Source organism: Camarhynchus parvulus, chromosome Z (genome assembly GCF_901933205.1).
Source record: "Camarhynchus parvulus chromosome Z, STF_HiC, whole genome shotgun sequence".
NCBI classification, from domain to species: domain Eukaryota; kingdom Metazoa; phylum Chordata; class Aves; order Passeriformes; family Thraupidae; genus Camarhynchus; species Camarhynchus parvulus.
The window spans coordinates 16,341,298-16,361,263 of NC_044601.1; the positions used below are offsets into that span (position 1 = coordinate 16,341,298).

Below are 19,966 nucleotides of genomic sequence, written 5' to 3' on the forward strand. Positions count from 1 at the left end.
GAAAGCATTTATATCAGACTTTAACAAACTTTAAACTGTGCTTTTTGGCTCCACAATTTTAATCAATCTGCCTTAACTTTCATCTGCCCTCTCTCGGCAGATGAGTTGCTAGATATAAAAAGATCTAAAAATCTAATAAAGTGCAAAAGTTATAGACATTGCTTACAGCCAAAAGCAACATGAACGGATTGGAAAGTTGCTTGTGTTCAGACTACAAAGCTCTACAAAGGAGCATCTCACTTCTACCTCCTTATGGTCTGGGTACAAAAGAATAGATTACACAAAGTGAATCTTCTTACCTATGTGGTACATGTTCTCCCAAAAATAGAATATTAGAGAAACTACTTGAAGAATTTATCTTAAATATCACCCCTTGATTTATACAGATCTTCCTACCTGACTCACAGAATTCCAACATACTTGTGCTAATACTGGAGCAAACCTCTTGTGGAAAGTCACAGTACTTGGAAATTTCTATTTTGTATGTAATTTCTGCTTTGAGATCTGAAAACAGATTTTAAAAGGTGCCATAAATGAACCATTTATTAATTTTTCCAGTCAGACCTTTCAGTCTTTTTATTGAACCTCCATGATATATTGTTATGAAAAATTAGTCATGCTTGGTAGCCCCAGATGCTTTAACTGATTAGAGCAGTGCTCAGTCTTGTCCCTTAAGTGACAAAAAAATCCACCCCCCCCCCATACTGTACAGTCACTATCTGAATTATCCCAAGATCTTATGACTACAATGATTTCCAGAACAACTAAGTAGCCTAAATATAATTTATTAGGAGTATGTGTATGTAGATTCTTTTGCTAACAAAAAAGGACTAAAACAAAACCTCCCACAATAGGTTGACTTTTATGTACGGAATCCTCAAATCTCTGCAATCTCAGCTTGAAACATGACACATACTAAATATATCGGGGAATGCACATGAAACTGTTTTAGTAAAATATCCACTTTTAAAAGTATTGTTTCTGTCTTCAGTAAGAGACTGGTTTACTTCAAACTGCTGTCCTATGAGATACAGAATTCTGCACACATCCTCCATCTTCAGAAGCATTAAGCCTCCTTTGAGCTGCTTCCTGTCCACCAAAAATGTGGAAAATTATTTATTTTGGCTTTAAAAAAATCCAACCCTCAGGCAATGCCTTTTTCTTTTAACTAAACAAAATACTGTCATACAAATCAATCCATTAGCCAACAACTGTCATTGAAGTTATATTTATCAGTAGTCTAAAAGCATTCAGTAATTTTTCGAAAATTCCTTTCAAGAAACTATTGCTGTCATTGAGAATAATCCTGTTATCCATGGAAATATTTAAACATTTTCCCCCAGAAATCTGCTTTTGTATTTGCAATTACAATGCAACAAAAGCATTTTTTATGGCATGACTGTTCTGCATATAATCTTCTTAGGGATGTCTCTGAAAGTAAACTTTAAAACATATTAGAGAGCACAGCACCAAATTATTATAACTATATGGATTATATATCACAAATCACAGCTCATATTACTTTTGTGTTTAAGATTACAACACAGCCCTGGACTGAGTCAAATGGCAAGTTGTTTACTACCCCTAAAGAAGACCTTTCTAATACTCAAAATTTGGGTGCAACACAGGTTCTAGTTCATCAACAGAACTTCTCATCTGATAAACTGTGAAGTAATTTTTATGTGAACTCAATATAAAAGAGCTTGATTGTGTTAAATGTGTTCAAATGAAAGGAAAATCAGGTCAAGCACTTAAGAAAACCAACCCTCACCTTCTCTGATCACTTGTTTGCAAAGGTCTTCATCATCTACAGTGACTGGAGCTAAATTTAACACCTCCTTTAGTTCCAAGAATGATGGAATCTTAACACAATCAGATCTGCCATTGCTAGGTTTGTTGAATTCCAAATCAACAGGCAACAGGAAATACTGAAAAAATATTAATCACAACAGAATGGCCAGTAAATTTCCTTTCATATGACTGTACAGTCAAAGCTTCTTAAAATCTTCAAATAACTTTTATCCTAAACCACTTTAAGATCTTTTAGGAGAGAAATCATTTGACATTTACACAGCACACATGAAGCTTTGCTCAATGCAGGGTAAAATACAATGTTACTCAACTTCAGATTGAGTCAGTGGAGCATAAAAATTGTGCCTTAACTTACAGTTCCCAACGAAGTACAATCCTCCTTTATTTTACTGAAAGTCTGTTTTTTAGAATTTTGAAAAATGGAGCAAAAAGTAGATTTGACTTAAAAAAAAAAAGCCAATCTGGCCCCCCAAATCCCAGAACATGTCTTGTAGTCTTCCCTTTCTCAAACTCATGTCATGGCTTCCTGTTCTAATTAATTTTTATTCTTAGTGTAACAAGTATCTACATAAAACTGCAAACACATCAGGTACCAGGACAAACAGCTTGTCAGAGCAGAGATTCCTAAAAACAGCATCCAAGAATTACAAAACCACAAATAATATCAGTGTTTTCTAATACTGGAAACATGAAAGCTCGAAACATTTGGCAAATATCAAAAGAACTCAGCAAGATGACTTGCAGGTGAACAAACACACATGCATAACAGAGAATAACCACTAATGTAATATATAGTATGAAACAACAGGATAATACCTCTTCATCTTTCATAGATACAGTACAGAAACTCTCTTTAATCCCCTGCAAATAATTTTGACTCTCTTCCATCTTCATTCCATTTTGGAAAGTCAAACATTCTCTTTAAAAGATCATAAAAGAAAGTAAGTGACTTCTCTGTATTACCTAATGTCTAAAACTGAAACTCTCGGCAATAGTTTTGATAGCCATATACACGGCAAACATATTTCTAAATCCATGCCTTTTCTAAGAAGGCAATTCCTAGTGATGCTGTACTGATCTGTGTAATTAAGAAATAATTCATTATATGCAAGTAGAATTGCTTAATATTGGGGCCTGCCTTAAACACTTACATCAAAAAACCTTCATGTTATAATTCTTCAGCCTCCCAGCACAAAAGTCCCCTCATGTAAAAGCGCTTTCTGCAAAAGCTACGGATCTAATTCTTCCAATGTACAATTTTTTTACTAGATAGAAAATCTCTATAATCTATTTGCCTTATTTATCTTTTGCCACCTTTTGTTCCTATTTTCAGGGAAGATTCAGCATGAAAGAAGGCAGAGTGTGCTTATTACTAGTTAAAGTGAAAACTAAAAGTATGTTCCTGGTTTAATTTAAAAAACTTTAAAACACTTGGAAGTAAAACTCAGGAATTAAGGTAATACCTGCATTGTAAAGCACAGACACATGCAGCACAGGGATGAAGATTTGTCAGGCAGAAAGAAAACACTTTATCAGGCGTTTATGCCAATTACAGGCACTAAATCTGTAGTGACTTTTTAGGAGAGTAACTTCTTCATCAGTCCCTGACACCACTGTCTTCCAAAGGAATATTTTAGACCGCAGAGTACAAACTGTTCCGTGTTCAGCCTTGGGATGCTCATGAATTTTAACTCAAGCTGAAGTCTGTCTAATTGAGTCCCTTTCAGTAAATGCATCTCCCTGTGTGCTGCACTAGGAGATCTGGACTCCCACCTTGGACAAGTCCATGGTTTTGCTAGTCAATCACAGGTCAGGAGGTCAGAGCTATTTCTGTAAAGCTTCACATTAGCATTTTTTTCTCCCATTACTGGTATTTCTGAAAGTCATTACAGAATTTGGATCATGCTCTCTTCATGATCCAATACCCACCTCTTTCACTGGGTATTTACAGTATTGACACAGTCTTACATCCAAGATTCACTGCAAGACTGGCGCTCATCTTTGAAAAAACAGGCAAACAACCCCATTCCTTCTTGTTCTACTGTATGGGTACAGCTGGTTCAGTTAGAACCTGTTTTACCTTGCCTGTCAGTCATGCAACCCTTCCAAGTGCAAAGGAAGCAAAACAAATAGTCCAGACATGAAGTAAATCAGCACAATATTTAGTCAGACTTTATGAATGCATATACACTATGAGTATATTAACAAAATACTAAGCCCATTTTTGATACAGCATACCTGTTTAAATGTACTGGTTTGTTCAAATTCATGACATAGGTATCATTCAATTAAATTCAATCAACCTAGCAATACAAAACTGAGCAAAACCATAAGAATAAATAATATTTGAACTTGAAGAAATACAATTGAACAGGGTAAAAGCATGGATTTACTGGCAGCACATCTGAGAGGAGAGAAAAAAGGAACATGGAAGCATGTGTAAAATCCTAGCCCTACAAAATTTAGTGATACTTTCATGATAGGGAATCAGTCAGTTTGAGGAAGGACTAAGTTGCTTAAAGATGCACATTTTTTCAGTATTCCAAAACTAATATCCTGATTGCATTTCACACCTATAGAATGTACAAATTACAATTTCATTAATCCAGTTTTCTTAATGCATATAAATTTCACCCTCCTCATTTTATCCTAAGATGAAAAACTGAAGTCTTTACCTGTTGCAAACATAAACTAGTTACAAAGGTAAAATACAGCAAACATAAAAATGTTAATGGCATTATACAGAGACTATGTTTTATGTTTAATATTATCAGAAATTTGTAGGTACCTGAAAATATTCTCTGCTGTTAAAAACTGTCCTTCAGAATCCAAAAGGGGATCTTTCACTAAAAAAAACTGTAGTTTGCTCACAAGTATAGATAAAGTTGGCAATTTTTTACGAAAACTTTCAAGATTGTCAGTAAAAACAAACTCCTCTTCCAAACATAAATCTGACAAAACGGAAGAAAAAACATTATAAAACAAGATAAAAATACTAAGAATTATCAGAATAAAGAGAATTGTTGAGCAACTGTCGGAATACAATAAATGTCAGCAAAACAATAACTGCTTTTTATTTTAAACTTAAATCTTAAAACATTTAAAGTGCAACGAAGTCTAGACTTCAAGAGCCCACATGGTAACCTCTAGTTTTCTTTAGCTTTTTCTTTTGTCTTACATAATATCTGTTAAAAACAAAAGGTACTTTTTTATTTCCTTGTTTGCACTTTCAAGTATGATAGAGCAATTTCTGAAGTAGGTTTTGGCCAAGAAACTTAGCTCATTGCAATTTTAAATGTAGAAATTAGGCACTGGCTCCTCTAAATCTAATTACAGTTCCCTAACTACGAAGAAAAAAAAAATTACAAAAAAAGGTTGCAAATTACTGTGATTTCAAGAAAGATGACATTGTATCAACACAGGCCGGGGGGGGGAATGAACAAATCAAGACCAGCCCTGTGAGCAGGACTGGGGGGTGCTGGCGGGTGAGAGGCTGGGCATGACCCAGCCATGAGCACTCACAGCCCAGAAACCCAAATGTGTCCTGGGCTGCATCCAAAGCAGCATGGGCGGCCGGGGAGGGAGAGGATTCTGCCCCTCTGCTGTGCTCTGGTGAGAGCCCACCAGGAACCCTGCATCCAGTCTGGCATCCCCAGTAGAAAAAGAAACATGGCCCTCCTGGAGCAGGTCCAGAGAAGGAATCACAAAAACAATCAGAGGAAAGGAACACCTCTCCTGTGAGAAAAGTCTGAGAGAATTGACATTTGTTCAGCCTGGAGAGAAGATGGCTCCAGGAAAACCCTACTGTGGCTTCTCAGTACTTAAAGAAGGCTTATAAGAAAGGTGGGGATAGACCTTTTAGGTCTTAAGTTTTAAACTTAAAGAGGAATAATTTAAATTAGATATAAGGAAGCAGTTTCTTGACACCCCATCCTCAGAAGTGAGGCAGTTCCATTCCCAGAGGTGAGGTGCTCAAGATGAGGTTGGATGAGGATCTGACCAACCTGAGCTAATTACAGGGGAGTTGGATCCCTGTAAAAGGTCCTTTCTAACCCAAGCCATCACATTATTCTATTTCTTTTGAGTTTAAATTACTACTCTCCTGAGACAGAAATGATGCAGTACCCACATTTGACACAATCCCTTACATTTGCAGTATGAAATACATATGTATATACACACACATTTTTCACATATATAATACATATAGAAGGGCAAAGGAAGTTTTTTGTTCTTCTTCCTTATTTTTTACCAATATTGAAGTCTCCTTATTCCCACATCTCCCTTTCACTTTTTGGATGATTCCCTGTTTGTAACAACTCTCTGTTCTCTCCTAGTGCCTGGAAATGATGGACACTGATTAGGTTCCCACCAAACTGTTTTATGATGCTAACTCAAACAGATCTCCATAAAGAAATCTATCTTTAACTTCTTTTGGCTTGCATCTCTCTTGAGCTATTAAAACAAGCCCTGCTTCTCCAGGGAATAAGGAGACTTCAACTTATGCAACTGCAAAGTTTTTGATCACTCAAATGATTTCATCAATGTCCCTGGAACATGCGCAAAAACTTACAAAAGTTAACAAGATTACTCAACCAGAACTCAGAAAACAGCGAATTGAACATTTTACCTTGCTGTGGTTCTTTAAATACAGTGGCATAATAAATCTTCAAATATTTGTCTTGGGTGGAGTCTTCCTTAAAACCATTCTTCATAAGTAAAAAAGATTCTTCTGTGTCAGTCTGAGAGCAAGGATTTGAACTTGGAATAACTTCTATTAAATCATTACTAGTCTGAAACTCTACAGAGGAGATAGGTTTCCTAAAAAACACAAAGAAAATACCTGATGCTAAAGTTGTAGCAAAATCAATGTTGTAACTTCCCTGACTTCTCAGTGAATGAACAGCACTTACATGCTCTAAGAGCTTTGATAATCACCATATTTACTGAAGAAGATTGTAATTTAGAGTTCTCTCTATTTACTGGATCCATCGTCAAACTACATGTTCAATTTTTCTGCAAGAAAAGTCCTTTAAGTTTACATCCAGCATAAAATTGCACAAAAATAAAAAAACCATCAAACCTATTGATGTCATAAGGTTTGTGATAAAAATTTGCTGCTGGGTTAAATGTACACTTCTGTTTCAAAAATCATGAAGAGATAGCAAGTAACAGCAATAGGAAAAAGACAGGGTAAATGAAGAAACAAAACCACTTCTATTTCCTGTAAATTTTCATACTAACCTCAGTACTACTGTTATTTATTAAGAAAACCTCCCTACTGTTTGCCAAATAACTAGGAAAATCATTTGATTACAGAGAGAAAAAAAAACCCATGATTTTCCTGAGCTAAGCATGCATCTGGACAAAACAGTTACAATAGTTTATTAAAATATGCGTTAATGCTCTGCAACCTATATAAATTGACTGCAACAATATAGTAACTCTGACAAGTGCTGACATTTCTGAAGCACCCAAATCAGCTCATCTACAATTATTGTACTTACTATTCTCATTTCAGACAACTGATTTCTCAAGTTTTGCAACCTATTGATTTATTCATATTTTTGATAATACTTAGCATTACATCATCTTGCTATTTGCTAGTCATCTAAAGGTAAGGCTCATAAAAACAATCACTGTAGAAGTACATGTCTGAAATTCAGTACAGGACTTCATGTGTGAACAGCAATAGTGGGGAATCTCTGCTACCTATCTTAAAAAAATCAACTATTGTACAACATTTTGACTGTAGTTCAGAAATTATTTTAAAGCTATAAGTAGTATACTTCACAAGAAATAACCATATGGTACAGGTAATAACTAATATCCAAAGTTTCACATGGCATAAGCCTCTGAAAATCCATGAACCTTAAAACATTGCCCAAGTTAGAACTTCACTGAAATCACTGGGTTTCACTACAGTTTTATAGATAGAACAAACCTAACTGAGTTGCTTATTTTGAGACTACACAGACCACCTCTTCCAAAGTCAAAGTCCTAGTAAGGCTCTTCTAGAAAATGGCAAATATTTTAATGCAGACTATTCTAAGTCTGGAAAAATATTTTCGAGTCACATAGCTATGCTTGTACAGTTACATAAGATAATTGTCTTAGAGAGAAGAGGGGAAACAGCTTATTTTCATGCTCATGCAGTTTTCAGAGACTTTCTCCAATGTCACAAATAGATTACACAACCATTAAAAAATTATATAAAGAACCAGTGAACTCCATTGTAGGAATCTATAAAGTTAGAGGGTCTTATATTGGTGGGAAAGAAAGACAGGCCTCAGTGCAGCAGAGTTATGGATATTGCTGATGCATATAAGCTGTAGCGAAGACGTGAGGAATAGAACAATAGAGCTATGTATTAGCGATTCAGAATAACTTTCTAAGTTGCAAAAAGTTTCTATAGCAAAGTTGAAATTATGAATAGGGTTTTATGCTTTGTCTTCTTATAAATGAACAAGCAAGTATTGTTTTAACTCCAGCTACGTGTGCTTATGTTGATTAGATAGAATCACTGTCAATATGCTTTCTCTCTGTGTAATTGGCTAGGATGAGTATTTGGTGACTTGTAACAAGTGAGTTTCTTTGGCTTGCTGCCTAGAGTGAGAGCTGCTCACATCTTGCATGTAAAAAATCATGTATGAGGCTGATGCTGAGGAATAAACAGCTCTAGATGCATTCCAAAGCAACTTCCGTCCCGTTCGTGTCTGTATATAGCTAGCCGGCACACTCCATAAAAACACAATGCTACTTTTAGTGAAAAACCCCATCTTTAAGTTATCTGATAGAGTGCACAGCTCCAGCACACTTGCTACTATCAGGAAACATCTTCATATTCTGTTTCCATCATTAAAATACCTGAGTGATATCAAAGAAATCATAAAGGTTTTTAATTTAAAGTTACTGACTTTTCCAGGAAATCCTCCACAGGTAAAATTTTCTTCCATTGATCCAATACTGAAATAGCCATCATGTTCTCTGTTGAACCAACTAAGATGAAAAGGAGAAAAAAAATCATGCAGAAAATACTAAAATTAATTTTTATATATTGATTAAATCATTGCAGAGGTTAATCAAACTTTACACATGATGCATAGAAGAAACTACACCTTTAGTTCCATTAGCAAAGGTAATACAAATGCACAAGAAAGATGCAAACACTTTTATGCATGTATTTCCCTTTGTCATTTGAAGACCTCATTTTTTGCCACATCTCATAACCTCAGCATCATCTTCCAAACCTCTCCCAACTAATCAGATTTGGTATTTTACTTATCTCTGATCATTGTTTTGATCTCTGGATAGATTTCTTTCCAGAGAACTCTACAAACGAATCAAATATCATCTCATTTATGATGCCTCATATAAAATAATATACTCAAATAAATATCCATTACCTGTTTGCTTCAATTTGGACAATGAAGATGTTTTACCTTCAAGAGCTATAAGAAAGGGCATAGTGCTATGTCTGGAATATTTTTAAATCAGATTTATCTTATTATGGATAAACACAAGGTTTTTCTTTAATCTACAGTAAATCTAAACTAAACTTAAGTATTATATTACATACTTCTAGTCCATGGCTTCCTATACTTATCATCAGCAAAGAGTCCATTGAGATGATACTTTTCATCTTGATGTAAACAGGGAGGAAAGCAAAGTGATAATTTCCAGATGGAAAACTTCTGCCTTGCCATGCTCTGAATAAAAAAAAAGGCATGTGATAAAATCATGAGAGAGACAGCTCCATTCTTTTTGTGCACTGCCTCTTCAAACATTCCCACTGCTTTCAAGGGTTTTCTTCTTAAGAGGATACTAACATCTACCTGATTTGCTATTTAACTTTTAATCTACACGTTTGAGTATGCAGAATTGAACATACACTTAGCTAAACTTTAACTAAGCTTTGAATGTGCAATTACAAGTGCCTATCTTAACACTTGGAATGGTCTCCTGAATGGACACATGGAGAAGCCAACGAGAAACAATTTAGTATCATTCCTACTACTGCTGTTTCAAGTGCTTTTAATATTCTAAGGCCTCTTGTCTTTCATGTGTCATTATGAGCTAATAAAAGCCCTTTTAAAGCCTTTCATCTTCTCCAAAACCAGGGACAGTAGTCAATTGAACTCTGGAATAAAATACTTTATGTGGCAAGTTTAGTAACTTTTCACTGAATCCAAGTTCAATAAAGTACCTTACCGTTCTTTTGTCACAGAAACCCATGCCTAGTATTTATGCAATAGAGCACAGAACAAAAGAATAACCACTGAGTTCAGGAAGCAAAGAAAAATTATACTTACACATTTGTGTTTAATGAGTTTATAGAAAGAAGAAGAAAGAAGTTGTTCTTTAAAAGTCTGTGGAGTTAAAGGCATATTGGAAAAGAGAACTAGCTATAGTCATGTGGAACAACATAGTGAATGAAACCAGAAACTTTTCTCCAGCTGTAAACCCATTGCCTCACTTCAGCTGTGTTGCTTCGGCTCCCAGAACTGTCCGGCCATTCCAACGTATGCTCTCAAGCCAAATACAGCCTGTACTGCTGTATTCTGTCTGTCTCTCAGGTGACAGACTAGAAATATTTCAAATATTTCACTGATTTGGACTGCAACCAGACTAACCATGCTATTGGTGTACTTTTCAAACCTTCCTGTAAGAAAAGAGAAAGCTTAGGGGCAAAAAAAATCCCAAAACCACAAACCAAAATAAACCAACATCGACAAACAAACAAGCAAACACATGGGAAGCAATGAAACAAATATTGCCACTTCATCAATACAAATCCTTTTTCCATTTCCATTTAATCCTTTGTGGGATAGTTACAATTCTGTAAATGCTAATTAATTTTAATTAAAAATCCAAAAACTCCTGCCATCATAGCATCTTTTCCTTAAAAGGCTCTTGGGAAATAACAGATCTGATCCAATGGAGTCCTTCTTGCCTAAGTCAAAGCATGGCATTTCCTCACTGATCTCTTTCACAAATTCTGAATAAAGAAGACAGAATCGGACAATTATGGACAGCTGGACCTATGTCTTCTACATGTTACTGGCCATGTATCAGTTTAGGTAATCTGTATTGAAGTTACAGCTGAAACAACTGCATTTGTCATAAAATAAAGGGCAGTTAGTAAATTTCCTAATGGAGATAATAGGAACAGGAAATGCTACAGATAACCCTTCTCTTTATTAAAAGAAGCTGTCGGAACAAAGGACTCATAGGATAAAGAAGAATGCTATTGCTACTGTAGAAGCTGCTGAACAAGTAAGTATATGCCATAATAAAACAGAGAACAGAAAGAAATTTGAAACACCACTGTGTAGTTTTACTGAGGCAAACTTTAGCTTAACAGCTAAAATTGTTTTCTGTCACTGATATTTGTGAAGTGGAAGAAATACATCCTACAGCTATTATCACAGGTAATAGGTTTAAACCAGGAAAATGGTGCATTTTACAAAATATTTTAAGTAAACAGTTCAAAGCGTAAAGTTTAAGCTAGATTAGTTCACTTTATAAAGTCTGATAAAACACAACCTTTCTTGACATTCTCACACATATAAAAGTATTTTTCAAGCCCATTATTAACAGCTGTAGCATTGTATCAGTACATGTTTACCCCTGTTTATCAAGAAAATATAAAGAGCTCTGTACATTTTTCTTCCAAGTGAAAGATATTATCCCAGTTCCATTCAGTTTCCATGTATTGTCGGTTTATAACACTAGAAAACCTTGCACTACCAAGATGACTTTGCAATCACACCCACAACACAAGAGCATGAAGTATGTAACTCTTGTGTCTAGGATGACTGAAAGTGTCTTTCTTCGAAGATACTTATAAAGAGAAGCTGGAAAAACTATACCTGGAATTGATATAAGTGCATAATAAGTATATTAGGAGCAGGATTCTGCATCCACTTGAATGAGCTATGTGCAGGAAGCAGTTTGATATAAGGTCATTGAACTCCAGTGTTTCCTAAAACCTGGAAGCTTTAGTAAAGCGCAATTGATAGAGGAAAAATCAACGTTGCTTTTTCTAGAGGGTAGCAACTAGGCACAAGAGTGGAGCCATATGCTGCAGTTCGAGCACAGCATCTCCCTTGCACAGTCAGATCTGTATAACTTTAAATGTGTGATCACATCCATTGGACCCTTATGGTAGCACCACAGAGCAAGATTTACACTGCTCCAGAGCAGCCATTCAGCAGGTCCCTCAGCATTTCTCTTTTAAAAGTTTTCAGTTGTCCTGATGTCAGGACCATCCTCCTCAAAACTTGGGCAAGAAAAGCCATGTAATTCTCTTTTGCATAAAGCCCATGACATGTTTTGATAACACACCTATTTTTGTTTTGTAGATAACATCGAAACAACTGGTGATCAAGCTGAATGGAACTACATTGAGAAGATATCCACACAAACACTGCATGACAGACTGTGTACTGCTGGAATTACAACAGAAAAAGAAGTTCTGGTTGCTACAATCTAAGAAAACAGCAGAGACATACACAGCCACTATGCGGAACAGCTGCTGTACTCTAAGGAAAGGGATATGGTCAATGTTTCATAACACGGATCGCAGTTCAACCACAAGTACTACAGCCGGACCACTTCCCAGGCTGCAATTCTCCAGTTACGTGCTAGGAGCGCTTCGGACGGTCCTTCGACTCTCCCTGAACTCCTGAAGGCCTCATGTCTTGCTACATTGTTCTGCTCACATATTACACATGCCCCCCTCTGGCAAAGCACCACTCCCCTCCTCTGCAAGAGAAATCTTGTATCTGTGGCCTTTCTTTGAAAATGTAAGTAATTGAAAACCAGTTATGACAGGGTACTTTGGGGATAAGAGGTTGTAAAATAGTCATTGTTTGTGTGGGAAAAAAAAATCTCCTTTCCATGAATTTAATCTAAAACACTGCAAAAACTGCTCCCTACAATCATTAAGGAATACAGCATTGTGTATCACTATTCTAATACACACCAAAGTAGCTAAAAAATTGGATTATTTCTCCAGAAAGTAATTAATTAAATTTCACAGTGTATTCTCCAAAGAAAGCTCTCAGCAGGAAACTTGTATGTGCATAATAAGTAAATCATTATAAGTAAATGCAACAGACACTAAAAATAACTGATGTTTTGCAGTCTGTGCAAAATTGTACCTAATTTTTTTCAACCAAAAAAGCCTGTAATCACTTCACTATGTTATCCCACAAAACGCAGCACAAAAACCTCTCTGAATGAGAATTTGAAAAAAAGTAGTTCTTGTAATCTTTTTTAATGTGCACTCAATCTTTTAGCACAATCTTTTCTCAATTTCACTAAATTTGCTATATTTTGTTCAGACTATTAAGAGAAACAATAAAACCATACCTCATATAAATAGTCGGTTGAGTGATACTTCAAAGCTGCAAACATCTTGTTTTGTGATGTTTTCAGCATTTCAGTTGTCTGGAAGACATACAGAATATGGATCAGTTAAAAACTTTTTATATCACCTCAAAATGTTGAAAGAGGAGGTTGAATTTCAGGTTCAACATGAATAGCTTCATAATTTCTAGCACATGCACAATGGACTGAATTTGCTGTAGCAGAAGGCTACACAAAGCATTCAATATTCTTCCTCTGGAAGGATGTAACAGACCAACTACAGACCATGAACATTTGATTTTTTTCTGAAATAACTGGTTTTTTTAAAATTTTTTAAGCTATGCTTTTTGGTGTTTATTTCTCAGAAAACCTCTAGAACCATTAAGAGAATGTAGGCAATACAAATTATCTCCCTTAAGTAATAACTCTTAAATTAACTGATTCAATGATTTTTTTAATGGATTATAAATTAGTTTTTAAAGGCACTAATTCAACTGTCTAGACTATTAACTTCTCACTACCCCATGTATTTGTGAGGGGGCTTTCCCCCTGCTTCCAGACTTACAAGAAAAAATGAGATAGTGTATAAGCTAGCTGAGAGCAGGAGGCCCTGACAGAACTCAAGGTCTCTAAGTGAGTTCATGCTTCTGCAGAAAACCAGGAGGGAGGCAAAAGCTATATAATGCTGGAGACACAGCGTGAATGCAAAACAGGATATATTGCAGCTGGGATCCGCACAAGGTAACACAGTACTTTTTCTTAATTGAAATTGGTAGAAGACTCAAAGAGAAAGTAAGATAATTACATCAAAAAGTTTATGATGGAATTTAAGTTTAATAAAATGAACTTTAGGGCCATAAAGAAAACCTGTGACAGAAGGTAATTTTCCTGTATGTACCAGTAAGTATCATGACATGAGGCTAAAACTGCCTACCTAACAAATTTGGAAATACCAATTACAGGTATGGATGTAATAGAATTCGAACCAATTCTATGGTGGAGGAAAAGGTAACTAGGGGGTAGTTGGTTACTTGAATGGAGTCTGGACAGAGAAAAGTAGTGCAGGAGAAGTAAAATGGTAGGTTCAGGCAAAGAAACAAAACAGGCAAAAAGATATACAAAATCATATAGAGAAAAAGCAGAAGGGAATCTTCTAAGGGAAGGAGTGTGGATAGCTTGAAGCAGTGGGCCAAAATCACAAGATGGTAGAGAAAACCCTTCGGACAGCCTGCTGGGCCCTCCGGCAGATCTACATCCAACAGATTTGGTGTGGGAGAGTGGAGCAAGCAGGGATGGGTTTGTAAGCACGGATGGATCCACATCTTAAGTGCTGGAGGGCAGTGGACAGAACTGCACCTTAGCACAACTGATGTGTACCACTAACTAAAACTTCTTTATAGCAATACAACCATGGGATAATTCAAGTATTAGCTATAGAATTGTAACTACTACTCCCAGTGATAAAATTTGAATTAATACACCTAGAAGTAGTGAACTGCTCAGTACTCACTCCAGGTACCACTAGTTCCTTAAGAGTGTGTCAATCAGTAAGCAAAGAAACCACTGCATCCGGGTACGTTCCAAACGTCCAATTTAAAACTGAAAAAGTGGGACCTAGAAATACCAGTCTGTGAGCCTACAAGGAAGTCTTCAAACTTTTAAACGGAAAACGAGTATGACCCTGCTTCATACTCCAAGGATTCGAGGGAACACCACGTTCCGTAAACGAAATATGCCTGATGAGGAACTTCTGCCAGCATCGAATGTTTTTAAATCTACGAACAGGAACCAACCACAGTCACCCACCTCAGCCCCTCACAGCGCCATGACCGCCCTTCCCTCAGCGCCGCGGCGCCTTCGCCCCGCCCGCTCGGGACAGCGAACCCAGCCCTCTGATTGGCGGTCTCCCCAAGCGTTCCCTTCAGATTGGCTGTTTTCCCGAGCGTTCCTCTCTGATTGGCTCTCTCGCCGAGCTTGTCTCCTCTGACTGGGGGCCGCTGCTCCCGCCTCCCGCCCTTCCCTCAGGAGCGGGGCGGCCGTAATCGCTGCATGGGCGAAGGGGAATCCTCAGGAGTTGGCCGATAGGAAAGCTTACGTGATTTTCGAAGCTGAAAATATTTTTAAAGCAGTAAATGCATAAGTAAAAGCAGTTAAGTAACTTCTTCTGTTCCGTGGGTAGCAGTTTGCATGGGAGAAGTTAAAAGGACGGGACTGGGTTAGTTTTTAAAGGGATCATATCGGAACGGCTGATCTGCTGCCTGGGGAAGAGAAATAGAACGAGGCCACGACTTAAGTGGTGACAGTCAGCTTACGGGAAAAAAAAAGAGTGGGTTTGTTTTGTTTGTTGTTTTTTTTTTTTTTTCCTTTAATGGTTGCCTAGGTTGCTCTTACAAACCTCAAGCTGCTGCCTGTTGAACAATTAGTGTTTCTCAGAAGGCAGTTTAGTGTCAGATTTCTGCAGTGTCCAGACTCTGACTAGTCCCTGGAATGACAAAGATTTCAGGAGTAGCTATGCAAAGGCCCCATCTCCCCTCCCCTACCTCACACCATCCTAGCCCATAAACTAGGCCCAACACTTCTGCTCGCTGAAATGACGCCTTGCTGTTGCTGGTGACGCAAAGCCATTTTATTGTCCGTCCATGCCTTCTCCTTTTACCATGGATGTGGATACCCACGGAAAACACATCCGAAGTGCAAAACCCCTTGGCAATGCTGCAGCAGGTGCCTTCAGCTACTTGGTATAATAGTTTGGGGAACCTGGAAAAATGTATCTCCTCCAAGAACTCATTGCCGGTTCAGTTCCACATGAGGGTTGGTTTCTCTGTGGGAAACAAAATTTATGCTTTTCACTCTAGTTCCAGCAATTTCATCAGTGTTTATAGATTCCAGTGAGTGAAAAAGTTAAATAAAAGGCATGTGACAGATGGTTTCTTTACTGCTATTGGGGGTAATTGGGGTTTTTAAATATTTTTTTTTTTAACTCTGAGGGTGGGTTTAACTCAGTCACAGGCATCTTGCTAGTGTTTCCTAGACAGATACTCATATGAAAAATGCAAATGCTGGTAATTTATAGTTTTCTTGGTATTTATATATTTATAGTATATTTTTATTCCGCTGTCTGAGAATGAGGAGATGAATTGTTAGGCCAAGTAGGCACAATACAGAACCCACTAACTTCCAATTGAAGTATTTCATTCAGAAGTGATCCTCTCTAGTTGGAATATAGAGAAATGTATGTTTTACCCATGCTAAGACAATCCCACCCCATCCCCGGGAGAAAGAGAAGCTGTTGGCAAAGGTTCAGGCCCCTGGCACAGAGGCCCCAGGCTGAAGAGGAAAGGTGAGGGGGTATTTGCCTGGTGCAGAAGCTGCTACAGTGCCACTGCACGGCCTGCAGCCTTCCTGGTGTTCACACTCCTCCCTGCATGCTTCCTGCAGGGCTCACTCCCCTTCCTGGGAAAAGCACTGCGAGACATTGGCTGCTGAGGCAGAGGACAGGGACTCTTGCTGCCCTGTGCCAGGGTATGTTGGTGCATCCCCTTATATCCCTTCAGGATCAGGATTAGTATTCATGACTTGAGGAGAGGTGTGAAGCCCCAAGTATGCTCATGGCCTCCAGCCATGCTACATGAGCCTGGGTATGGAGCAGCCCTGCCTAAAAGGCTGATGCAGCCTGGGGATGTGCTCCACATGTGACAGCCTGTAGGGACACAGGGATACTCTCAGGGAGGGGAGGCACTGGAGAGACCACCACCGGCTTCTCACCCTGTGTGAGTAGTCCATCCACAGCCCCTCCTCTACCTGCCCAACTCCACCTCTGGCTTGGGTACTCTTCCTTGGGAGCAGCCCCTCAGCAGACCAAGCTTGCTAAGCTCTGTTCTTAGGGGACAGACTCAAGGAGACCATGAGTGTCTGAGAGACAATGTGTGTCCTACCACCGGAGCAGGGCAAGGAGACACAGCAGGATGACAAATGGACACTTCCAAGACCAGGCAAGAGCTGCACCTGCTGTCAAAGGCTTTAATTCCCCTTCAGTTATCTAGAAGCCATCTCAGAACATCTGAGTAAGCATCTGCCAGTAAGTAATACCATAACAATTCAAGTGAAAACAAAGAACAAATATTTTTTTAAACTTGTGAATTAGCGTAATGATAAAAGCAAAAAACCCTTATACTAACTTTCATTTCAGAAAAAAAAGTAGCTGGAAAATATAATTAGTAAGTGTGAGTCTAGAAATGGTGATGAGAGAAGAATAAAAAAACTTGATGACACAGGGCACATGGCTAATTTCTACCTAGAGTGCATGAAAAATGAAGAAAGGTTGCCATATTAATTCATCGTTTGTAGAAAAATGTACATCCATGTATTGCAAATCCAGCAGTGATTGTGGAAGAGGTTTTGTGAAAGGCTGCTGTGGACCTAATTGAGCTCCACTAGGGGCTGTCATTGTCACACATTTAGGAGAACAGTTTTCTCTTGCAAGAGCAAAGTGTAGGCAGAAAAATCCCACAGGGACTGAAAAAGAAGGGCTTCAGATCTCCAGGTATCTCCTTTCAAGAGGTCTTTGTATTAGCCCAAAGTCTGTCAGAAGGGAAAAATCTCATAAGGGAAATTGGTTTCAGTGATAGCCCCTGAAATAAAAGTACAACACTTTAATGTATTTTCTCTGCTGCTTTATTTGCTTTCTTTTTGAGAGAAAATAAAAACTTTATGACAACTAAATGATTATGCTGACACAGATATTTTGTGAACTTGTTTAACAGTACCCAAATACTGCAAATTATCATTCCATCTTCCTAGAAAAACCGTGTATGTTTGGTATGTGGTCATTGGCATATAACACTAAAGATTTTGTTTTTCCAAGTCCTGTTTGTTGAGGAGGAAGTATCAGTTAATATTTTTGCCTTTTTTTCTTTTTTTTTGGTATGAAGAATATTTCTGTCACATGTAGCTCATTAAGCCCTGAAAGAAGTTCAAGTAAATAAGTAATACCATTGTATTATTAAGAATGCTTTTTGAAATACATTTGCAAACCTTGTCTTATAGTAACCAGAGTAGGCATCAGAGTGAGTGACACTAGAAGGTGACTCCAGCCCATTTGTGTGGTGGAGGAAACTCATTTAAAAGTGACCTTATAAAGATTTGTTAGCCACCAACAACCCTGGAGACACATAAAAACTTAAACAACGTGAGTGAAATGGTTTTTTTTCTGTGATACCTGTAAGATGAGAGCTTTGTTATTGTTCATTTTAAAAATTGGTCTAAGACATTATGTAGTGGGATAATGTAGTATAATACTTTGCCACAGGTATGCTAGCTGTAAAAATGTGGTGAAAGCATAAAGCACTGCCTCAGAGAAAGTACGACACAAAATAGGTATATTTGTTTCAGTGTTTCTCAGTGAAGTCACTTACCTGTCTGAGACAAATGCAGCAATATTTCCAAAAATTCCTGGGACAGTTAGTTATGGTGACTTGAGTCTAAATCTGAACAGTCCTTTTTGTTCTGCGCAGGTAGGAAGCTTATGAAATTCTGGACCTTGTGTGGCCATGTGTGTTTTTAATCACCAGGCAGAGACATACATTGTTTAATTCAAGGAGTTTAATGTCAGGGTCCCTGTACAGTCAATATAGGTGCTCTGTATTTCAGTGCATGGAGGAGTGCTGTGTATTTCATTGCTCAGGCTGGGGAAGGGCTTAGCTACCAAGCCTGTCTCTGAACTCGGATACATGCGAAGTGTGAAGTTGGATGGATTACTCCCAGCAGTCCTGGGTTGCATTTCTGGCCTAGAAACACCATTCTGCAGTGAGCATTTGTCATTAAAAAGAGCTCAACATCCATGTCTTCCTTACTGTGTTGTCATGCTGCCATTCCTGTCTCTGCTGTCTTCAAAGCAGCTTCTGAAACTTTTGCCAGGTTATGGCAAAATATATTCTGCCTAATGGAAATATATAATGCAAATGTATAATGCTTAAGGGCAACACCTCCCATAGAGACACAAATCTGAAATACTGTCCTCCATTAAGTGCTGCAGCTCTCAGACCAGATCAGTAGATTACCTGCACTTAATGCTTAATTACACAAGCCTCCACGGCATCTGGATCATTGCTGGGAAACTCTATATGTTTAACATTTCCTCTACAAGCTCAATAGTAGCTTGCTCCACTGTGATGTGTGAGTGAAGGATTCATGTTGCAGGACTCTGTGATACCTGCACCATAGAGTCACAGAATGGTTTGGGTTGGAAGAGACCTTAAAAGATCCTCTAGTCCAGCCTCCCTGCCGTGGGCATATCTGTCTTCTACTAGACTAGGTTGCTCAAAGCCCTATCCAGCCTGGCCTTAAACACTTCTAGGCCCTATCCAACCTGGCCTTAAACATTTACAGGGATGGGACATCCACACCTTCTGAGAAACAGCTCGTCTTTCACCCAAGCTGCTAGTAGAGGAAAGGTGAGTGGCTGTAAAGAGAAAGGAGGCAACATGCTGACAGCAGAGTGGCAGAAGAGGTCAAGGATACACCCCTCTACTGTGTGTTTTAGGAAGGTCTCACTACAACATACAGCCAAGGCAACAGGAGAAAAGCACGGATTGTATTTTGAGGTTTTACATTTGTGAATTAGAGTACAATGCTGTGAAATACAGAGATCCAGACTCAGGGAAGGTACCACTGCAATGTCCTTAGTGATACAACAAATCAAACAGGAATTATCTGAAACCAGATATTGTGTTTAGGTGGAGGAAACCAAACAGAAAACTGCAGAAGGAGCAAAGATGCAAAC

At 38.0% G+C, this 19,966-nt stretch overlaps 1 protein-coding gene across 1 annotated transcript in view; it reads right to left on the minus strand.

The window, feature by feature from the left end:
* SHOC1 (shortage in chiasmata 1) overlaps positions 1-13,257 on the minus strand; it is a 47,192-nt gene extending 33,935 nt beyond the window's left edge. The window contains exons 1-8 of the mRNA XM_030968702.1: positions 13,189-13,257; positions 9,392-9,521; positions 8,730-8,811; positions 6,443-6,633; positions 4,601-4,763; positions 2,629-2,731; positions 1,772-1,928; positions 397-504 (exon numbers count right to left, since the gene is read on the minus strand). Of these exons, the coding sequence (XP_030824562.1) occupies positions 397-504; positions 1,772-1,928; positions 2,629-2,731; positions 4,601-4,763; positions 6,443-6,633; positions 8,730-8,811; positions 9,392-9,521; positions 13,189-13,257 (1,003 nt within the window). The remainder of the gene's footprint in view (positions 1-396; positions 505-1,771; positions 1,929-2,628; positions 2,732-4,600; positions 4,764-6,442; positions 6,634-8,729; positions 8,812-9,391; positions 9,522-13,188) is intronic.
* Positions 13,258-19,966: the final 6,709 nt, after the last annotated feature.